The sequence below is a fragment of the Squalius cephalus genome (genome assembly GCF_949319135.1).
Source record: "Squalius cephalus genome assembly, chromosome: 16".
NCBI lineage: Eukaryota > Metazoa > Chordata > Actinopteri > Cypriniformes > Leuciscidae > Squalius > Squalius cephalus.
The window spans coordinates 19714933-19738724 of record NC_137137.1 but is presented as its reverse complement, the minus strand read 5'-3'; the positions used below and the strand labels follow the sequence as shown (position 1 = coordinate 19738724).

General features: G+C 36.9%; 1 protein-coding gene across 2 annotated transcripts; it reads right to left on the bottom strand.

The window, feature by feature from the left end:
* Positions 1 to 474: 474 nt before the first annotated feature.
* ulk1a (unc-51 like autophagy activating kinase 1a) lies at positions 475 to 23792 on the bottom strand. 2 transcript variants are annotated; one of them, XM_079897126.1, is made up of 28 exons: positions 23320 to 23792; positions 23139 to 23231; positions 22861 to 22902; positions 19183 to 19215; positions 18881 to 18917; positions 16831 to 17004; positions 16380 to 16453; positions 15268 to 15369; positions 13533 to 13591; positions 12914 to 12996; positions 12755 to 12805; positions 12580 to 12665; positions 11824 to 11956; positions 11676 to 11721; positions 10485 to 10568; positions 10115 to 10222; positions 9884 to 9993; positions 8950 to 9018; positions 8745 to 8857; positions 6363 to 6538; positions 6096 to 6208; positions 5441 to 5566; positions 5160 to 5326; positions 4453 to 4625; positions 4233 to 4351; positions 2193 to 2350; positions 1951 to 2086; positions 475 to 1092 (listed from the first exon to the last, which is right to left on the bottom strand). In XM_079897126.1, the coding sequence occupies exons 1-28, from the start codon at positions 23407 to 23409 to the stop codon at positions 1046 to 1048; spliced, it is 2802 nt and encodes a 933-aa protein (XP_079753252.1). In that variant the 5' UTR covers positions 23410 to 23792; the 3' UTR covers positions 475 to 1045. The 2 variants fall into 2 exon arrangements, with proteins under 2 accessions (XP_079753252.1, XP_079753253.1); XM_079897127.1 differs by lacking the exon at positions 8950 to 9018.

The window sequence follows — 23792 nt, the reverse complement described above, 5'->3', positions numbered from 1 at the left end:
CAAGTAATGAACAAACATGATATGAAAATTCTAGAAGTATAACAGATTGCTCTCAGATTTGACGTCTCAGATTTGTTTTGAGTGTCCAGTGAGATTAAACAGTTAGGTTATTTAAGGCACTACCATATCACTACAAAAAGAGACTGTCATCCCAGCAAAATGTGCAAAAGTCATTTACTTGCAAAAGATTCGAAAGCAAACTGAAAACTTAAACATCACTTTCAGACTGACAATTAAAAACAGAAAAATATAAAATGCTACACACAAGCTATTGACTATTTTCTTATTGCATTTTCTTTGACTTTCAGGTGTTAATTAAACTGAAATGAGCCATTACATCGAAGGCTTGCTTTCTCTGCAGTGGTTCTTTTCAGGAATCCAGAAGGCAAAATGGTTTATAAAGTGCTTTGCTGTTTTACATACACATGAATAACAGTATGATAGTTAATCTAATACAATTCTCAAGTATTTCTCCCACCGTCATATGACAACATATGAAACTGACAGTCTTTATCAGTAGGTCTGCAAAGGTTTGCCACATTTTTGGTCAATTGCCACATTAGAGCTGTACATCTGTAGCTGACAACAACACATCCACCACCGGCTGCTATTTCAACAACGGCTCGGTGGTCACAGAGGTTTCAAATGATTATAGCAGATAACTATCATTTCCTCAGAATCATGCAAAAACATGTAGGATAAGCCCATCAAAACAGGATCATTCCACGTAACTTCATGAGACTAACGTTATAGGCATGTTTTAGTACGACTGAATGAAAAGCATCCAAGCTGTTGCTCATTCAGTCCCCAACACTGTCTCTGATATCATAGTGCTAAGATTAAAGTCATCACTTGACGTGCCATCATGGAGATTTCATCTCCTTCTGTTATGAAAAAGTCTTTTCTCACCTTGTTTTTGGCTTTGGAAACCAAGTATCACATTTTAAATGAGTGGGTGAATGTGAGTTTTTCCTTTCACGAAATTTAAAATTGCAACTTTGATTAAAAGAGATGTAGATGTTGTGGGTTTGATGCATCACACACATCATTTGGGCTGAAGAGAGGAGAGTCGCCGCTCAATACACTGTTTACCTACAGAAAGGGCAAACAAATGTACATCAGAGATGAGACAAAGTCCCTTTAAGGCAAGTCATTTCACTCTGCGGCCATCTTTGAAACGGGGAAACATAAAATTCTCCAAAGCTGTTCACCAAAGCTACGATTACATTACATGTTTGAAATTACCAATGAAATCTGACAACAACAGTCTTATTTTTTTTTTCTTCTAAATGCTCAAATCATGGCAAACAATGCATTTTTTCTAGGCCGGACCAGCCAATGCGCATGTGCAGTCATAAGCGCGCGTCTCTTAGAAACACTGACTGTTTTTATAGCAACTAGTGCTTCTAATTGGTGATTGGCTCTTTTATTTATAAGGAAGGACTTATTCCGCTATATTGCGCTTTCTCCCATTCATAATAATATTAGTGCACCGTCTTTGTATATAAAGTCTTTGGATGAGATGAATAATGAGCAATCTACATAACTAGTGTGTTTTCACTACTGTTCAAAAGTTTGAGTTTAGTAAGATTTTTTCATGTTTTTGAAAGAAATCTCATATTCACCAAGGCTCCATTTTATTACAGAACTGTTTTATTTTTTTATTTTGCAGTTCTTTAAAATGTAATATATGTGTGATGGTAAAGCTGAATTTTCAGCATCATTACTCCAGTCTTCAGTGTCACATGATCCTTCAGAAATCATTCTAATATGCTGATTTGCTGCTCAATAATATTTCATAATATCGTCAAATTGTGCTGCTTCATATTTTTGTGGAAACCATGATATTATTTTCATATTTGAAACAGAAATCGTTGTAACATTATATACATTTTTATATAAGTACTGACCCCAAACTTTAGAACTGTAGAGTAGGTGTGTCATACTCACATTTGTTGATATTGTTTATGTCTGCAGTCTCTGTAATAATTAAAGACAGGCCCTCCATCAACAGTAAGGCCTTATGGTATCGCTCTACAGAGGTTTCTCCATGATGAAACATCTCGTCCAGCGCTGCTGTCTGTACCTGATCATATAAGAGAGGAGTGCAATTCATACTATTAGTATTACAGATTAGATACGGAGATGTTTCTCCTCATATTGTAAGAAACCAAACATGAGTGTGTTCATACCATCTGAACGGTGTGTGTGTAGATGAGTCTCTCAGCAGTAATGTTGTTCATGCGGTCCATCAGTCTTTGCTTGCTGCTGAAGAAGAGCTGGAGTTTCTCAGTGAGAGAACGGCAGGAGTTCACACACCCCTTATACATCTCATTAAGCTTACGTACTACTGCAAGAGCAACACACACACACAAACACAACATACCAATCAGAATGAATGTTTTATACAGTTACAGTATGTGCAGTTTTTGATTGATTACAAGTGACAGTAAAGTCATTTAGAGAGAATGGTACAAAATATTTCTATTTCAAATAAACCCTGTTCTAATAAACTTTCTATTCATCAAAAAAAAAACAAAAAAAAAACAATATTCACAAAAATGTTGATAAAAATAAATTAAAATGTCCTTGTTACAGTGTGATTATATAAATAAATACTAAGTAATACTGTACCTAACATGAGTATATGTACCTAATATATAAGTAATAATAATTATAAATGATACATAACACACTGAGTAATATTAATTAACAACATGTACTTACTATATAATTAGGGTTAGTTGCTTATTGTAAAGCATACTTTACTGTTATTACTATAGTAAGTACATGTAAAATGTTTAACAGGGAAACTAAAAATGAAGTATTACCGCAATGTTTTTCTTGAGCACCAAATCAACATATTAGATTGATTTCTGAAGGATCATATGACACTGAAGACTGGAGTATTTTTTGCATTTTTGTGTGTGAGTAACTGTATATAAATTCATATAAATGCCTTTGTATCATTAAATATATTTTATTTATTGAAAATTTCATTAAATAATTATTGATCTTGTTTTCACAACTGATTATGTCTGTGACAGCATGCCTTAAATTATATAGTCACTCTGTATGGGGTAAGTTGTCACAACTAAACCTGCCATTAAGATGTCAGTTTAATTTCAGCTGTCAAATTAAACACGAAACACAAAACAATTAATATAACGGTTCAAATGCAAAAGGTAACATATATGCAATTATCAAACCATTATTTTGGCAAACAGAAATCATAATTCAGACAATTTCCCCATGATATATATGGTTGCACAATTTAGAGATATTTTGGTCCCACTTTATATGAACTACTATGTACCAAAATGTCAATTAATCATTTGTTATAGTTTTTTTTTTTTTTTTTTCTGTACAGCTGTAATTAATTTCTATAATTACACAGTTAACCCTTCCTTTACCCGATAACCCACCCTTAAACTTAACCATACTATAAAACCTATCCCTAATATTACCCGTATCCCACCTCAATAGCAGCAGAAGTGTTTTGCAACTCAACATGAACATAACAAGTACAAGTACCTAACATTTGTTAGTAGTTAAAGCTGCAGTCGGCAAGTCTGGCAGATTGGGTCGACTTAGCCAAAATTTTGAATGTTTACAACTCTCATGCCCCTCCCCCACTACCAGCGAGCACCCTCCCATCGAGGTCGTGCTCGTCAGTGTGTGTGCACCAGATTTTCTGTGAATGCGTCCGTCTCTTCAGCATCGATCAACACCATGGACTCGGAGGTAGGCTGCTCTGGCTAATCTACCCATAGATAGCAATAACCGAGGAATTGGAAGCTTGTTAGTAGATTTTCTCTCCGCCATCACGCTTCGTATAATCTTCAGGCGAACTTCAGGCGTGTCGTGTGCATGTGATATTGTAATGTGCGCGAGGGAGGGGGGATCTGTGGCGTGTGCACGAACTGTGATTGACAGTCAGATCTCACACCCCCCTGCGCTGATTGGACCCGATGATCCGGGAGCGGTGGATTTTTGCAAAACAAATAACACGCTCCAGGTGGAGTTAGAAGCTCGTTTTTTTTTCTAAAACCACCTTATTTATGTTGTTCTGTCGGATTATAGTGTCGATTTCACTGAATATGATCAAAAAAAAATTGCCAACGGCAGCTTTAAGGACACATAATATGAAGTGGGACCGTTTTTGTTTTGTTTTTTTGCATTAAAATTGTTGGCTGTTTTTGGCGATTATGTGCTTGGAGTATGTGACTTACCTTGTTTAACAGATCCTGATGGGTAGAGTTGGCCTTCTTTGATCCCGGCCATCGCTGTGTGTAGCGCTGAGGACAGCAGCTCGGCACACTTCATATAGAGGACCAGCTGCTCTGCAGAGCTACATACACACGTGCACATCACTCACAGTGTACGTGACTTAATATCATACACATGACATAAAACACGTGTATGTTTATGCATGAATGAGTAGTATCTCACCTCCACTCATGGCTCAGTAGGCTGATCTGGTCAGCCACCATGCTCTGCTCTAAGAATGAAGAATCAAGTGCCATGGGCCTTTCCCCACTGTCCTTTGATCGAGCGACCTCTGTGATGCAGTAGGAAAAGGCTAGAATGAAGCGCAGTCGGCTCAGCAAGTCTGTATGCCCCTCCTGTGTAGAAGAAGAGGATGGCATTTTCAATTCAACAAAAAATTATTTCAGTCCTCATAGCCAAGTTCTATTCATCAAAGAATCCTGAAAAAAAATTATCATGGTTTTCACAAAAACATTAAGCAGGACAACTGTTTCTTGAGCACCAAATCAGCATATTAGAATGATTTCTGAAGGATCATGTGACACTGAAGACTGGAGTAATGATGCTGAAAATACAGCTTTGCATCACAGGAATAAACAGTATATTTTAGCATTTAGCATAACAATATATTCCTCATTGTATAAATTAAATATACATTAATCCTTATTAAAGTTACAAAAGTTATTCAGTCAAGAGTAGCGAGCGATTTATTTTGATTAACATTAAAACAGACAGCAGCGCAGCAAGAATATTAGGCTGTGTCACTTTAAGAGCTGCACGGATCCAATATACTGGTACACAAGATTTTATTTCTCAACTGTTTATAATGACCAGCTGACTGTCTGACTGACTGTATTTTTCATACATAATGTATGGCCCAATTATTTTACCTCCATTAGCGTCTCCTCTGGCAGTTCAGGTGGCACAAATGCCACGTCCTCACTGAGGTTTGTTACAATGCCATCTGTGTAACCATGGCGCAGGCTCTCAGGTGAACCGTAGGCCTCGTGCAAATGACCGTAGGTCCAGCCAGGGCTTGTTGGGCTGGGAGTGCCCACTTCAACAACAGATGAGGTGAATTGAAAATGCATTGTGAGTCTAACAGATACAATAACACGCAAATGCAATACATGTGTTTCAATCTCATTAAGTAAAATAATGGAAGTGTCACCTGAGAAGCGTCTAGGTCGAGTAGAGTGAGGAGGTGTGTGTCCGAATTCAGGAGAGCCCAGCATGAACACAACTCCAGCAGGACTGCCTGAGCCCTGCTCTATGCCATCACTGCCACAAGGGGGTGCTACAGAGATCAGCACACAATGGCATTTTAAACAGCAGATACACTAAGAAAAGTGCCTGATGCCATGTTTTTAAAATATGATCTATGACTATGATTAACGACAGATATAAAGAAAACATCTTTAAATAATACGATAATTGGTGCTGTAAGACTTATAGCATAGTTATAAACTTTACACATACAAACCTGCATATAGTTATGGCGCTTTTAAATACAGGGTCAAGAGAGTGTTCCAGTCATTTGTAAATAGAATAAAATAAATAAATAAATAAATAAATAAATTCAGTTGAACTATTCCAGGATAGATATGAAACAGTTATTTTATATCTTTCAACACCAATAGCAAACCATCTAATTCAACCATCCAATCAATTCCCAAGTCCCACCCTACATTTTTTTCTTGTTTGAGCTGTTTCACTCGAATAAACGTCATAATAGGGATAAAAAGACTACCGCAACTTGTTTCATGCTGACTTTAAAGCTTGTCTTTTGTTGAGTGGCTAACATCACTGTTAGCATGAGCTCATACCTGTTGTGTCCATGGGTTTCTCTGAATTTAAGCTCTCACAGCTGCCCCTGTCAAGTTGATGTCCGAACACAGCCTTCAGCAGCTTATCTGAGAGACGGCCGGTACTTAATGACCTACAACACAAATGACTCATAAACACAGCTCTATGGAACAAACTCATCTTCCAGAAATCGCATCACAGCAGTGAATCCAGTGCCGATTATGAAATATAACACTAATGTGTCACAAGCTGTCTTCACCCTGGACTAAAGCCTTATTGACTAATACCTTTTGACCATGTCCCTTCTTTCCGGTGGCCTGAGAAGCGGCACACGGGGCCTTGTAGCCGGGTACTGTGCCAGATCTTTCATGTCAGACAAGGTCTTGGTTCGGGCGGTCAGGCCTCGCTGAACCAGCGCCGTACTTGGAGTTTGACCAGAGACGGGCCGCCGATACAAATCCCACTGAAATGAAAAGTAGTCAAATATATATTTTAGTGTTGTTAACTGATTTAAAAAAAGAACTAATTTATCACACATTTTTCTGTAATTAATCACACCTAACATTAAAAGTTTTAAAATATTTTTATATTGTATACATATTTTCACACTGATTATCCAAATGAATGTTGGCTCAACATAAAAATGGTATATTTTAAATAAAAAAATGTTTTACTCAATTTCTGGGGATGAAATGAGTAATTATAGCCATTCAACATTACAGAATAATTGAAAGCCATAATTTTAAATATTTTTATGGGTAAAAATAAAAATATTATATCTTAACTTAACTTAAAACAGTTTTCACATAAGCGCATTATAATGAATGTCACATTTAGCTGTGCCTTTAATTTAGTGTGGTTTATATAGTGTATATAGAAATGATGTCGCAGTAATTCCATACATTTTTTTAATTTATTTTGCAATAAAGGTTAACTAACATTCAAAAGTTTGGGGCCAGTAAGATAAAAACAAACAAACAATAAAACAGTAATCTTAAGAAATATTATTACTATTTAATAAAACTATTTTAAAGTATATTTAAAATGTAATTTATTCCCGTGATGCAAAGCTGTATTTTCAGCATCATTACTCCAGTCTTCAGTGTCACATGATCCTTTGGAAATCGCTCTAATTGCAGATTTGGTGCTCAAGAAATATTTCTTATTATTATCAATGTTGTGCTGCTTAATATTTTTGTAGAAACCGAGACACATTTTTTTTCCCAAGATTCTTTGATGAACAGAAAGAACGGCATTTGTTTGAAATCTTTTGTAACATTATAAATGTCTTTACTGTAAATTGATCAATTTAATGCATGCTTGATGAATTAAAATATTAATTTTGAATAATTTTGACCCTAAACCTTTGAACGGTACTGACAATATATAATTATACCTACATATTTGATCGAATTCTCAGTTGAATGTGTTTTAACTAGTGGTGGGCATAGATTAATTTTTTAAATCTAGATTAATCTCACTGTAATCTTGGAATTAATCTAGATTAATCTAGATTAAAATGGCTCATTTGAATTCTGCCAAAGGCATTCAGAATATGTGTGCTACCCAAATAATGACTAAAGGGCACGTGTTTCTTAAATACAAAGTGAGTGACATTTAAAAGAACTTGTGAAGAAATGCCAGAGATTTTTTTTATTTTTATTAAAACTAACATAATAAAGTATGATTTTTAATTATTATTATTTTTTTTACTTTCATGAGCATATAAAACAAACAGCTCCTTGGAAAAAATGAAATGTAGCATAATATTGTAGTAGTTATAAACAAAGGTCTATTTTTGCAATTTTATTCATAATGTCAAAATAAAACCAACGTAATGTTACTTGAAAGCATTATAGCCTACTATTCCTGCCAAACTTCCATGGTTGCTGTTAGTTTTACTACAGTAAATCCATGGTAAATGTTGCAGATCTGTGGACACTGGATAGTTCATTCATGGCACAATGTTTCTTCCTGGCTTACGCACTGTTTGATACATTAATAACGGAGAAATGTGAAAGTTTCTCACTAGATCTCACAGCGATGTTATTACTTAAGTAGCGAATTCAAATGATTTATTTACTGGATCTCTTGATCAAGATCGGCTCACGCTGCTTTGGTCCAAACTGATAAACAACGGTCCGTCAACCACACAATAACGAGTAGCTCAGTTTCGTTCCGCTTGCATTATGTTTGCCATTTGATGTCGGACAATGTTGTGGTCGCGCCAGCGTCTCTTACATTATGAGCGCGCGACCCGCCTACATTTGAAATAACGAAATTTTGGTCGGCAGGAAAATGGTCCAACGAACCGTTCGGTTTGAAAATGCGTACCGAACACCGAACCGAATCCGCGCTAAAATATCAAGGTGAAAGTCATCATAGCTTGCTTAGTATAGACCCAGCTCCCAACCCAACTTTGAGAATAGATTAACGGCGATATTTTTTTATCGCCCGATAAGAGTCTCACGTTAACGCCGATAACGGCCCACCATTAGTTTGAACTAAAGTAAACATGTTTTATACTAAGGTCTGTGTTGAAGTCATTGCAAAATCTATTGACTCCCTGCTCTATACAGGAACACCTGTGGTTTACACACTATGGCGGTGGAGCTGTTTTTTGTGTTTATGTTCTGTCATTCCCTGATTAGCCAGCAACAGTTACTCACTCTGTGCACTACAGATTCTGGGCTGTGCTGATGACCTCTGAGTCTGTGAGTCAGGGTTGTGTCTAAGGTTGCCAGGTCAGTGAAGAGAGGAGAGACCTGACCAGGCCGTTGATCTGAGAGACAAACAGAGACAAAGAAAAATGAGAAGTTGGAACAAGAAGACTTAAAAAAATCAAACTGATATGCAGTGAAACAGGTATTTCACCTGCAGCATTCAACCCCGTCTTACTGCCAATTGGCTGGGGCTGAGTGGGTGTTTCAGGAACATTTCCCACTGAAAAAAACAACAGCATTCTCTATATGATCAACAAAAACACATGGTTTCCTCACTTTTGACCAATGCTAATATACTATTATATTATTTACAAATATTTTGAATTTGAATTAACTTTTATTTTTATATTTTCAGTTCATTTTAGTTTTAGTAATTTGGTCATTTTTATTACTTTTATTTAATATTTCTATATAGCTTTAATTCATTTTTATTTCAGTTTTAGGTTTAGCAATCTTTATTCTTCAATTTTTTCATCTAATATGTGTTATTTCAATTATTGAAAACATTTTAATAGTAGTTTTAGTTACCAAATAACTGATTTCCATGGATTTCCATGACCCTTCCAGTTGTTTGTAATTAAAGTGATTTTGATTCAGATGAATTTGCTAAATAATTATTAAGACTAATTTTTAAGCAGGTGCATTACTCTACGCACAAGCAATTTCAAGCTGATTAATATTTTACAACAGAACATAACTATAAATTAACGTATATAAACTATTAATTAAAACTGTTAAACTAAAAACGTATATAAACTATTAATTAAAACTGTTAAACTAATAATCTTTCTTATTATTTATGTTACTATTTTATTTTATGACCTTTTCCAGGCTTCAAAAACTATTGTAAAAAATACATTTTAAAATAGATATTTTAATATTATTTATATATTTATTTACTTTCAAGGTTTTTCATGAATGTGGGAATTCTGGAAACAGAATATGCAAATTAGGAATATGCAAACTTTATTCGTTATTTCCAGCTTCCTGAAAAAAAAAAAAAAAAAACGCTGCTAGAGTCTCTTTCTCTACTAGTAAAGTATGCAAATCAAAACACAGCTCTGCAGGGAAACCGGTTTCTTTACCTTGTGGGGAAGGTAGAAACGGTCTTGATCCTCCTGATTCCGGAGAAGCCCTGACTCTTCCACATGTTGGAAATCCATTTGAGCAGCAGTGATGTACAGGTGTTGCTGCCCTGAAATAACGTAAACAGAGCTCATGTGTTGATGCATGGGGAATTCAGGAGCACATTTATACATTTATGTATCCTTATCATGTCAGAGAGAGAGAGAGAGAGAGATAGAAATAAACCCAACCTGTCAGACACTTGTAACTTGTGCTCCATCCTCTGGTAGTTGTGTTTTTGTGTCGGCACTGGAACAGGCACAGACTGAGCGTAACTACTGCCACATGACTCCAGAGGCCTAGAGAGAGAGAGAGAGAGACCATGATTGGTATGTCATGTGCACAAACATACATATAAACCATTTGTTCCTTAGTGATCTGTGAATTACTTTCATCTCTAAAATTTCCGCTTTCTCCGGTCACGTTAGCTCAGACAGCTGTCTCTCACTTCACACAAGCAAACAAAGGCTATTGTTTAGTGTGAGCTGCTCGTGAGAGTGTGTGTTTTTACAGCCTCTGTCATATTAAATGCTAATCTCCATACTAATGCATACACAGTACCTGGAGGGGCTTGGGGAGGCTCTGACAGACGGGGAGGATGATGGCGTTTGACCCACACAAGCAGTGACACCCAGCAGTGAGCTTCTAGAAATAGTACACATAAATAGTTATGCCATTATTGCTATGCTATTAAAGCATCCAACTATATAATATAGACCAGGGTTTTTCAATCTTTTATTTCCATGCCACAGACCCCAAATATGATCATCACCCTTATGCAATGGAATATATATGATATTGTACTCCTGAGCATGTTTTGTATATTTGTATTTGTATATCTGTTTTTATACTTCTATGAGTATTTGTATCTGTCTTCGTTTGTAATACTTTTATTTGTAGTCATTTTGATGTACTCTCTATATCAATTCAATCCTAGTATCACTAAGCAGAAAAATACATTTAAATCAGATTTTATATTTACTTTAATACGGTTTTTTTTAATGAATTTTAATTACAATTTGTTTATTTTTTTCATACCTTTCAAATATTTTTTTCCCCTAAACGTTCTTTATTAAGATTTTTTACTGTTTTTGAAAGGACTCTATTGCTCACCAAGGCTTTGCCATAACAGGAATAAATAACATCTTAAAATATATCAAAATAGAAAAGTTGTATTTTAAATTGTTATAGCATTTCACAATATTACTTGATTTTACTGTATTTATGATCAAATAAATGCAGCCTTGGTGATCATAATCTTTTTCAAAAGCATTAAAACATCTAACTAAACCCCAAACGTTTCAAAGGTAGTGTATATGTGTGTATCTTAACTAGTCTTTTAACTCATGAGTGCTTTAGATGACAGGCACAGATGCAAAAAAAAATGCTAAAATGTATTAAAAAATTTGTATTGAAAATGAAATGTTAGACTCAAGCACTTTTTGCAATCATGACCGTAATGTCTTCCTTTCTTCATTGCACAAACGTGTCAACACATAAACAGACCTCTTCACAGAACCATACAAACGGTCATCAGGTCAAAAGGTCAACTGACATACTTGAAATGATTATTCACGACACGTGACACTGGTAAGCATGCAAACCATTGTGTTAAGTACAGAAACAAAATGCAAGCACATCTGTTATGTAGGTTAGAACTGAGAAGCATGTTGCATGTAACTATATACACTATGTGTGTGGGCCGTGTCACTTTAACCCTTAAAGTATTGGAAAAATGCTTTTCTCACTTACCCGCTGCGCATCAAGCTGTCCTGACCTTCTGCTGAGACTAGTTCACCTACAGGAGTGATCAGATTGAGATGTTATATTTGTGCAAAAAAAGCAGGTTTGTTCGTTACATAATCCAAAGTAGGTCAATGAGTGCGAGGGCTCATCTTACTGGTGAACTGAGCCGGCACCATTACGAAGTCTTCGGACTCAGAGGAAGATTCAGAGGAAGAGTCTTTCAGCTGGGAACCTGGAGATGGTGTGGGGTTCATTTGAGGGAGGGGCCTCAGAGCTTCAGTGTCAGACTGTCAAGAAAATACTTTTTATATACACTACTGTTCAAAAGTTTCATCGTTTATATGGGAATGCAACGTGTGCCATTTCATAAGATTCGTAAGGTAAATCAATTAAAAACCCATGCAAACATCAATTTGTTTCTAAATATGCAATCTGTTCATCATGATTTAAAAATAAAACAAAATAATTAAAAGTTTTGATGTCCACATATTCTTGTTCAAGAAATTACACTGGCTGTAGCATTTCTATTGTAAAGAAGTGACCAAATATTAAAGCATTTGAATTAAATGTCATTTGGCAAATATTAAACAAGGATTTGCTCTGCGGTAAATATTATGCATTTTAACAGTGTTATTCAATAAAACCACATGATTACTTGATTTTGATCCTTTATTTGAACCAAATAGCATTGCCTCATTGTTGTTATATGTATTTAAGGAATTTTAAAGGTTTAGGTCTTTGCTTAGGTTTATTTTTATTACCACAAAAAATAAAAATAATCAGATTACTCGATTAATCGTCAAAATAATCGACCGATTACTCATTACTAAAATAATCATTTGTGACAGCCCTAATCACAATACACCTCAAAAATGTGTATTTCATGCATCATGAGCTGTTACTGTGTTACCTGAGTAGGAGTGAGGCGAGCGGAGGAACCGCTGCTGGAGCTCCCAGAGCCAGAGCTGGGATAGGTGGGCACGGGCACTGGAGAGGCTAAGACAACAATGAACAGATGTTAATGCTACTGTAACCAAAGCTATAGCAGATTAGCATGAAAAAAGTAATGTACATCATAATCGTACATTTCTTCATGGATGTACTGGCCTCCATGAAAGGATGGTGGAAAAATTTATCTGAAATAGACAATAATCACTTATTTATTATTATTATTATAAGTTGTCAATTTATGATTCCTACAGGGTCTTGTAAAGTCAAATGTGTGATTGTATGTGTCCACTGACCAAAGTCCATGCGTTCCATGTGGTTCCTCTGCAGCAACCCAAGCAGAAGGTGCCTTAGGTGACTGGAGGTTTCACGTGGAATACTGGGAAAAGCATTTAGGTGCTGTGTTAGACACTGACAGGAATCACAACCAACACAGTTCTGTGTGCATGTTTATATTCTTGTGCAAGGGCTCGTTGTGTTGCCAGAGTAACTCTGTTATTGACTGAGTAAGTAGAAAAGCGATACTCATGAATACAAACATTGCAACAGTCTAGGTAAATAAATAAGGCTTTCATTTTAAAGAGGGAAAGTAATGAAAGATGGAAGAGAGAAAAGAAACCAGTTCTACTGCCTGGTGTACACTATCATTCAAAGGTTTGGGGTCACTTTTGCCCGTGTTTGTGAAAGAAGTCTCTTTCTATGCTGATCTGGTGCTCAATTAACATTTCTTATTATTAACAATGTTTTAAACTTAATATTTTTGTGGAAACAGATACTTTTTTTTAGGATTCTTAGGATTTCTCTCAAATAAATTCTTTCAAATTTACAACACCAGAGACCTTTGCGCCTGTATAGCACACACTAAACCGGATCATGTTGATTGATGACTAACATGCAGTCCTCAGGGTCACTTACCTGGGACTCAGGCTCCGGTTTCTTTCATAGAACTGCCGCAGTTCCTGAGGAGTATTTGCCTGGAAAAAGATTTCAGAAAGAGAAAGAATTTGAGAAATTGTCATGACCAAATCTGGACGGCAAAAAAAAAAAGAAAAAAAGAATTTACAATGAGGGAGGGACCTGAATCTGAATATCTTTTGACTTGGGCTAGTAAGCAACTGACCCTTAATACTTGAGCAATGTTCTAACTGATCTCCAGAAACACTTTAGCATCAATACAGCAGGTTTTGCTAGATCAAATAACACTCAAATCTAGTTAGATATAGATGTTGTTGGTTCACTTAAAACTATGCACTACCTTGAAGGCAAATATCTTGCATATTTTTAGACTTTATACTGAACTATAGTTTGTTGTGAGCAGCATCACACGGCTTTACTACATTCTCCTTTATAAACTCTGGCTGTTTGGGATATAAACATTTGTTCCAGATCTGAAGTTACATTTTAGACTAGAGGGACTGTTTCTACAAATCATAAAGGCTTTCTAGTGGCTGCAGGAACAACCACTAAAAGTAATATTTCCATGCAGGTTGAGGTAAACACAATGGCTAGGATAGAGGCGACTGGTCTATTCTGAATGAACTCATTGACCCATCTTGACCCATCTGCAGACTGATATCACGTTACAAGACTCCCAGGAGCTCATAAACTAATAATGTTCAGCCTGGGGCCAATATTCAGAGGAAGTACTGCAGCAAATAATTACACAAACATGCATTTTTATTTTGCAATACATTCACCACAGAAAAAAGAAGAACTCCCTGTTCTAGTAGTGCAACCCGAGATGCCGCCCATATGAGTGGGCATGTGTGTATGTTTGGGTGAGTGAGTGTTTGTTAGTAAACCAGAGGGTGTGTTTAGTTGTAGAGGCATATGGTTATGTTTATCAGTGAGATGTCACAATCATGTTTCACACTCTACAGGGCATAAATAGCCGAGGATGCCAACCAGTTAAGCTTTCGCAATGAAAAGGTTCCAGAAGGTTTTCAGTAGTGACGTAGTAGAAATTGATAGCATTTTTTTCTTGATTATTACACATTGCCTTTAAAAAGCTTGGGGTCAGTAAGAGTTTATTAAAAAAAGAAAAAAATTATACTTTTCTGGATTTCTGATGTGACACTGAAGACTTTGCCTGAATGTTTATTAAATTGCAATGATCTTTCAACAATATTACAGTTTTTAAAAAAAAAACAACCCCAACCTTTTGAATGGTACTCTATTTCTTTGTGTGCTCGCATTAGCAGAATATTAGACCTAAAATACCCTAAACTTGGTAAATGGCTATTTTATTCAACAATATCTCATATTGAATCTGTTTTTAGTGGTTTAGACACATTCTTCTGAGGAGGAAAAAAAACATTTAATGGGAGAGTTCCATGAAAGACTTCCATGAAAGATTTTCAGTGAATAACAACTTGAAATTTGGTCTGTATTGAGACATGAGGATGAGTAAATTATTTTAATTTGTAGTAAAGAATTTTAATTTTGGGTAAACTATCCCTTTATATTGATCCACACTCTTCAAAGAGAAAGCTCAAAAATATAAAAGCGCAGAATTAAAACCATGACCACAGTGACATCCACAAATGAACACAGAGAGAGAAAGAGAGAGAGAGAGAGAGAGAGAGAGAGAGAGAGAGAGAGAGAGAGAGAGAGAGAGAGAGAGAGAAAGAGAAAGAAATGGGAGAATGACCTGAAATGGGGCTTTGCCAGTCAAGCACTGGTAGATGATGGTCCCTACGCTCCACAGGTCAGCTTTGGCATCATAATTCTGTGACATGATGACCTCAGGAGCCTGTAAAGTTGAGCAAGACAAGTAGTACTCAAAAACATATGGAGTAAGCCAAGTCATACAGAGTACTTTAATATGGCATACTTTCCTGTAGGGTTGGACAATTAATTGAAATAAAATCGAAATAGTAATATGATTTAGTGTGATTATCAAATCACTAAAGGCTGTGACTGTGTGTTTCAGAGTAAAGCGTGGCACTGTGTTCTTTTACACGATAGCAGCTCATGATCCAGTGTTTTCAGTGTCTCAGCACAACATGGTCCAACATCTTCCCAATACTTGTCATCACTTATAAACCAACTGTTGCCAACAAAAGAGAAGCTTTAAAGTCACCACGAAATAAAAATGGGCAATTAAAGTTTCTTATGGAATATTGCAGTGTTTATTATAAATGATTTATCTGTGCACATCATATTTGTTTTTAAAATTCATGTGTCCTTGCAATCTTTAATCAAAATAACTTCCCTTCCCTCTTGAAACGGCATCCCTTCTATGATGATGTGTTTAATAGCGCGAGGGCGGGACAACCTGTCTCTCACATGAGATCAACCAATAGCAAACCACAACCATCCAACCAATAGAGTGGCGCAGGGATGACGTCAAAACCCGGACGACTAAGTCACCAGTGGTCCCCTCAAGATTTTCCAATTGGTTTTTATAATAGTGTTTTTCAATTTAGGAGTAAAATAAGGTCTGTGGTAAACATAAGTTGACGATACTTGGGCATTTTGTTCTACAACGTAAATTACACACACTCACACCCCAAACATTCGTATCTAGTTACTTAGTAGGAACATGCAGTACATTTAAAATAAATAAATAAATAAACATAACAGCTTCAAAATATGCCTTTTCAATATGAGTGTCTGTAATTTATGTTGTAGAACAGGGGTCTCCGTTGTAGAACAAAACGTCCAAGTATCGTCAACTTCTTATTCCTGCATTAATCCTGCAGCCTGTTCCTGAACATTTGGATAATACAGAACATGAAAGTTTTGAAGTCAAGTACTCACCATGTACATAGGAGAGCCACAGAGCGTGGCAGCCATCGTGTTTCCCTGCAGATAACGTGCAAAGCCAAAATCAGCTAAAGGGAGAGATAGAAAGGAAAATCAGTGTTTGGTGCTAAGGACTACATTTGAGAGCTTGTTTTGGTAGTGGAAGATGGTGCACGAATGTTTACAGTCAGTGTCTTTTAGTTGTTTGACTTTACACAGCTGTGTAGTGACACACAGTGTCTACATAACGCTCAAGAGCAAACAGAACAACGTCGTAAACACCTAAAACAAACTGCAGTCATAACACAAGAACAAAAACACCACAGGTCACAAAAACACCACAGCCAACCACTGCCAAACCTGATAACTCATAATCTCACAGTCTCATAATCAGTACATACTGATCCATGACCAGTCTTTGTGTTTCTTTTAGTAGAAACTGTGTACTTTGACCCAGAGCACTCACCCAGTTTGATGCAGATGTTGTTGGGGTTGGCTCTGCGACCTGTGCTGTATGAAAGGAGAATGTTTTGGGGCTTTAGGTCACGGTGAATGATGCCTTTACTCCTTAAAACACTCATGGCTCCCGCCAACTGCTGCAGTAACACGCGGATCGTGTCCTCGCTCAGAGAGCCTTTAGCTATGAAGAAAAAAGTTATATAGTTTAATAATTACTTAGGCCTAATTAATATATATATCTTTGAATTGTGGGATATTACATCAAGAGGTAGCAATCCATCAAAAACAAAATGTCCAGCTACCATCCACCTCCAAAAGCCCATGCCCCCCTTCTCCCAGTGTACCTCTTTCCTTCCACTCAAAACATGCTGGTTTCATGTAGTCTTATTTTTAGCCCTCATGTTTTTCCACTGCAGGAGAGGGCAGATAACAGACTGGCAGGTGAATGAGGTCAGGCCCTGGTTTGAGTTTCAGCAGGGGATCTTGGTGTTGTGCCAGTGAATCTGTGGTAAGAGGTGAGCGGGTGAAGGCAAACACGGCCCCTGACGAGGCTGGCATGAATCTAAAGCTGAACAACGCTACACGTCTGATGGCTTAAAAAAAGAGTGGCCAATGCAAACATGTTAAATATAGCCAGGCTGAAAAGCTTATGGTTAGATGAAGATGTATTGGAACCCCGAAGTGTGTGTGTGTGGATGAGACCACTTCCAAAGATTTGCTATTTGTGGCATCACATGTGTGAAACTAAGCTATTCTCAGAGGTCCTGAATTATCTTTCTGAGGAAAGAGTTGTTTGCTAGTGAATATATCTGCAGTTTCAAGAGCAAGTCCAAGTCCAAAGCAAATTTAAAGCTTCAACCTTTGAGAAACGGACTTTGGTCTTAAAGGAATAGTTCACCCAAAAATGTTGAAAAATTGTGTCAAATTTTGCCACCCAACATTTTTTTGTCATCACTTACTCGCGTTCAAGTTGTTCCAAACCAGTAATGAGTTCTGTTGAACACAAATATAATCAGGGTTTGAAATGAACACCCGCCAACCCACCAAATGCGGGTAAAGATAAACTGTGGCGGGTAACCCTGTCAAATCACTAGCCAATTTGGCGTGTTACTTATATTTGCTCACTTTGATATATTAAATACAGCGTATTAAGCAGAATCTGCTCATATCTAGCTTACTTGAACACACACGTCACTACACAACAAATAACGGCGAGCGCTTGTTCATTTGCATTGAAGAAATAGCGATTAAAAATTAAAAAGCATTTGGTTAACAGAAAAGACATTATTTTCCTACATCCCTATATTTTTTTATGTTCTTTGTTTGTACTGTATTGATCTGTCCACCTAAAATACATTTTTGGTGATGAGGATGAAAGAGGAAGGGAGGATGACAGGATTTTGTTTGAATAAGAAATGAATGTACAAAATACAAATTGTATAATATTTATACATTTTACATTTAAATTACCTTCTCTCACTTTAAGTTAATAACTGTAAAAACACTAATAATTCAGAAACAGTTACTAACGTAATCTTCAGCAAATCTCAAATTGAATATCCATTTTTCATACAGTATATTATAATGTTGTGATGTCTTAATTTGCTTGTAGCATTTACAAAACATAGTTATTAGTATTTCAATTTTGATTTATCTAAATAAAATAGCACACCATTTTAATATCAACCATGACATGAAAGCAATTATTAGTATTGGGAAGTATTTTAATTCTTGATGCATCTGAATTTGTCATCTTCAGCATACAGGTTCAAATCTTTGTTGTGTTATGGAGCCTCAATGCTCCTCCAAAGTCTGTGTAAAGATTCTGCATAAAAGCTGCACTGAAGTATGTCTGCTCTGACTAGCCAACAGAAATAAACCAAGGATGTATAATAACATGGAAAAAACAAGACACCTCACCTGTTATAATAGTTCAAAAAAATCTTAATTAGAAATATTTAGTGCCTAATTTTTGCGTTCACACAACAAGGACAAATACAAGGCACACATATTAGTGAAAGACATATGACATATTGAAAGGAGGTTAGTGTACTTACAGTGTAAATACTCTGCTAGGTCTCCTCCATTGCAGTACTGTAAGAGGAGACAGTCAAACACTGTAAGTGTACAGTTAACACAAAACAAACTCTCATCGGAAAAGAGAGTAATCACAATAACACCAGGGCTTCAAATGGCTATGCAGGCAATAATAACACAGAAGTGTGAATTAAGCTTTGCATAAAGGACATCCTGCAAGGAACGGTGAAATTTGACCTCTGATTTCCCTCTACTTCCCACAAATTCTATTTTGAGGTTTACAGTGGGTATGTGAGAGGTGCAGCATGCCATCTGGACTCACCTCCATGACAAGATAGACACATCCCGATATCTCCTGCAGACAGAGACATTCAATATTTACAATTGATTATATGCAAGAAACACCCAGCAACATGCCATATGACAGCCATGGCAGAAACTCTACATTGTCTAGATCAGGACGGGCCTCTGGCTGGACACACAATAGATGCCAGTGAGTCATCATACAAAGCCTACACTTACCTAAGCCTTCTATCAATAGTGTGTTATTATAGCATGTGCTTGCAAGCAATACAAATCACAATAAGTGTCTGCATGACAGGCTTTATTTGATTAACGCCTTCAAGTACCTTGGGCTGTGAGAATTTTTTCCTTTTGCATTTGAGTTTAAAATAGCGATCTTTTATTTTGTGAAAACTTCAATTGTTGCTTAAGGCAGGACAAATGTAGCACACAAAAATAGAAAAAGAGTGCACAATTGAAGCTAAAAAAAACCCTTCTTATCAGATATATTTCATTTATTAAATCCCAAAAAATAATTAATAATAATAATTACTGAAAAGTAATATACAATTAATAAATTGTATAAGTATAAATAAAAAATATAAAAGTGTGAACAATGACAATGAAAACAATGACTTACTGATTCACAATTATTAACGCCGCTGTTATTATTGTTGAATAATATTATTGAGTATTATAATTGTGTGGACTTCCTAATGTGCATATTTGATGATAATATATGTTTGAGCACATTTCAAACCATTCTGGGATGCGTTTCCCGTAGAACGACGTAACTCGCTACTTAACTGCCATAGTCGACTAGCTAGTCACGACTGTTTCCCGAAACCATATTGTCGTAAATTGGTCGTTCAACCATGTTGGTTAATGATGTCATGCACGTGGTTGAGTAATAACTTTTAATGAATCTGTTTGAGATCTAATTAATGCTAGATGTTTTGCTATAAATTATGGACATGGCATCTGAGGAATATTTCTAATTATTTTCAGTTATTTTGCTTTATTTCCAGATTCAATCATAGGCTTGTTCTTACATACTAGCACGTCCACAGATGCGCACTCTTCAAAAACGGTGCTTTCAATCTCTAGACAAACTGAACGACATAAATAACATTTGTATGTATTCCAAATAAAAGATACAGATTGTACTGAATGTCAGCTTGCTTATTTTGCTCAAGATAAGGATTTATTGAGTACACATGTCATGCAAACAAAGAACTAAGCTTCTAACCACAGGTCGAGATTTGTCGTTCTGTTCGTTAGAACTATGGTTTTGGGAAACACAGACACGTTGAACTATGCTGATAATGACAGAACTTGCGACCATAGTTGGCTAACGATGCTTTTGGGAAACGCACCCCTGATCTGTATGCCAGACGTTTCAATTTCAGACTACAGATCAGAACAGATTATGTTTTATGCTAATCAGTGCACAAAATAAATGCACACAGAGTGCAACATCATGCTCTTCACTGGCCAAATCATGAACTTTGAGAGCCTCTTAATGTGCAGTTGTCTCTGGGAGAAACCACCTTAAAAATGCCCTTTGACCCCTAGCGTGCATAATCCAACCCAGTATGGATTTTAGGTGGTTTGTTGCCCATAGAAATTCTGCTCCTCAAAGGATTAATGGAGCTGATCAATATGTCCACACAGGCAAAGTGCCATGGTGACCCATTTGAACGAGGTATGCATGGCCAACTTGTTGTGCAACAAAAGTCCTATTTGGACAATTTCCATGCAGGGCCTGCGTGTTACAGCATGGACAGAAGCAGGAGGTGTCATTACCCACAGCTGACTGACATACAAATCAGCAGCCGGCCGGCGTGACAGGGCACTGGGAGGTGCGTGTTTTAATAACATATTACATAAAACTTGCTTTATGAAAGACAACAAACCATTATGACTTCAAAGTTGCGTAACAGCTAATTTTATAAGTGTGACACAATTAATGTGGATAAAGGCTTAACGTTAAGCTCCCTGTGTGTGTGCTTGTGCAGAATCCATGAGGAATGAAACCAGGCCATCAGCGGTAATGCAAAGTAAACTAGGTAAAGCCCAAGGCTAAAGACCACACACAGGACAAAATACACTCAAATTATCTTCTCTAGACGTATTTACAAGGCCATAAAGAAGACTGTCAAAACATTATGATCCATCAGCATGAGCATTCAATACAAAGGTGTTTCTCAACAACAAAAGACTGAAACAACATAAAGCTTAAAACAAATATCGTTAAACTCAAAGCTGTTCCACAGCATGTTTCCGTGAGTGCGGGATGGGGTCGAGGGTTGGGTTTCACTGACTAAGCATAAGTGTCATTTTCTTGTGCTATTGTTCGGCGTTCATGCAGGGCAGCAGCCAGCCACCTTGTGCTGTCAGGTGAATCCAATGCCTGGCGGACATCTGCTGAACAGCTGATCAACCCAGCTGGACAAACCCATGACAATTACTATAAATGCTGCCCAGATGAAGATTGGACTGATATTGGAGCCAGTCAAAGGTGGTGGTCCTATAATTGCAGGTTTGTATAGTATCAAATGCTCCTGTGTCAGTCCTAGCAGTGCGTGAGGTGTAATGGAGCAAGCATGAATTATTTGTGTGCGTTCACTGTCAGGTCATTCTCAAAGGATAATGTGGAGAGAGGCTTGACTAACTATGCAATCCAGTCCATTCAGCTGCAATTCGTTTAAAAAAGTTACCATCTAAAAGGAAAATCTGGGACTAGGTGCCTTGTGTAGTGGAGTGCACTAAATGTACTAAAATTTGCATAAAATACAACTTTAATTGTACCTTAATTTACAACAGGGATAAGTCAGCCGAACCCCTTTAACCTATCAAATATTTTTATGAATCAATTCAGTACAGTTCCCTCAAAAATCCAATGGGAAACCCCAATTTAGAATAGAATATAACACTACAAACAATTTGAAGTAAACCTGTTATACTTGCTGAAGGGCACAACACCGCAAGATCGAAGGTGTAACCCACTGTGTTAAGTTTCTTAAGCTCTCTACACCTGAGACAACCACCTGCCATCAGATAAGCTCGACTGCCTGGAGTCCAGTCCAGTCCTCTATTCATGATAAGGGAATCCTACATCAGACAACGTCTGTTCTGTATGCAAATGACAGAGACAGTCGGTTAAAAGGGTGAGCTGGGCTGGCAGGTGCTGGCTAATGCATGCACAGGTGTTAGGTGTATACTTCAATAAACATAGACATCTGTCATGGCTGCCATTGTTTCGTGAGCCATTCGCCTGTTTATTTTTAGTACTTCTGCCACAAGAGGTATGAAATTTAGTTGGAGGGTTTATCAACTTTCTCTGCCCACCTTGATATCACAGAGAGATCAGATAATGGTTTCACTTCTGATGCAAGATACTGCAACATGGAATCATTACTCATGGTGAGTCATATATAGTCAACATCTATTCACCATGGTTGAGTGGCTAAAGCTGCTCATAAACAGTGTGTGATATCAGTGGGCGGGGTTTAACGTTTAACCAATCAGATGAAGGGAACTGCACCCATAATGTCAACACCAAGCCATGCGATATTCGAGTTATAAATATCCTCAGAAAAAAAAAACCTCTGTTTTATTAGATTAGAAACCACTTAAAATAACACAGTAGGCTAAGACATATACCCCGAATAACTAAATTCCCACGAGTTATAGAAAATAGTAAGCAAATACATACCTGAAAGTCCAGTAAACTGACAATATTCTCATGTTTCAGCTCCTGGCAAAAACACACACGGGATTCACTACATTAGTCAGCAGCTCATGTAACTGCTATAAAGATTTGCTAAACCGTTGTTTATATCAATAGCTAAACGTCACTAGCCCATGTAACGTTAGAAGTATTTCAAATAGCGAGAACAGCTCACAGATTTTCGACATGTTTAACTATATTTGTGAGAATATCTTTAGAAAATATACACACAAACGCTCCCAACGTCTAACTAGGAAACTCACCTTTAATATCTTGATTTCTTTTCCTAAGAGCGACTGTGATTTGGCGAGATTTTTCTTGTTAATGCATTTCACCGCGACCTCAAAATGATGTTTCTATGGATAAAGAGATCATTTCACTTTATGGCAGTCGTGTAGAATGATTATTTGCATATTCTGATACGAACAGAAATGTACAACTTACCTGTTTATGTCTTCCTCTGAACACCACCGCAAAAGCGCCGTGTCCTATCAAATCTTTCCTGTTGAACTCGTATTTTCCAACGCTTTCCATCGCTTGTCTAAAGTTGAAAGCAGCTCAGTAAATCCACGGGTGAGTGAGTTGAGGGTGTCAGGGATCTGTCTGTGCGCCGTGGATCTCTACAGTACAGGAGAACTGGACCCGTCTATCGCTTCCCATCAGCTGCTTCGCACCCAAACAATCTGACACTTCGGTCATGATCGGTATTCGCTAACGTTACTTTCTTGTTAATACACCCAAAGTCACTGTCATCTTGATCATACTATTTTAAAACACTGTTTTTCAAAAGTAAAGCTCACAAAATTGTGCTAAATTAGATTCGGAAACTGTCAGAAGGCGGTCGTGACGCCTCGGCTGCACTGTTTTGTTTGGAAAGTGTTCTGCGTGCGCACTTCACAAAAAAAAACTTGAACTGT

Coding starts and splice junctions, on each gene's coding strand:
- ulk1a (XM_079897126.1), bottom strand. CDS start 23,409: ATGGAAAGCGTTGGAAAATACGAGTTCAACAGGAAAGATTTGATAGGA. Junction 12,806..12,913: donor CATGGAACGCATGGACTTTG/GTCAGTGGACAC, acceptor TGTCTATTTCAG/ATAAATTTTTCCACCATCCT. Junction 4,352..4,452: donor CTACTGAGCCATGAGTGGAG/GTGAGATACTAC, acceptor GTGTGTATGTAG/CTCTGCAGAGCAGCTGGTCC.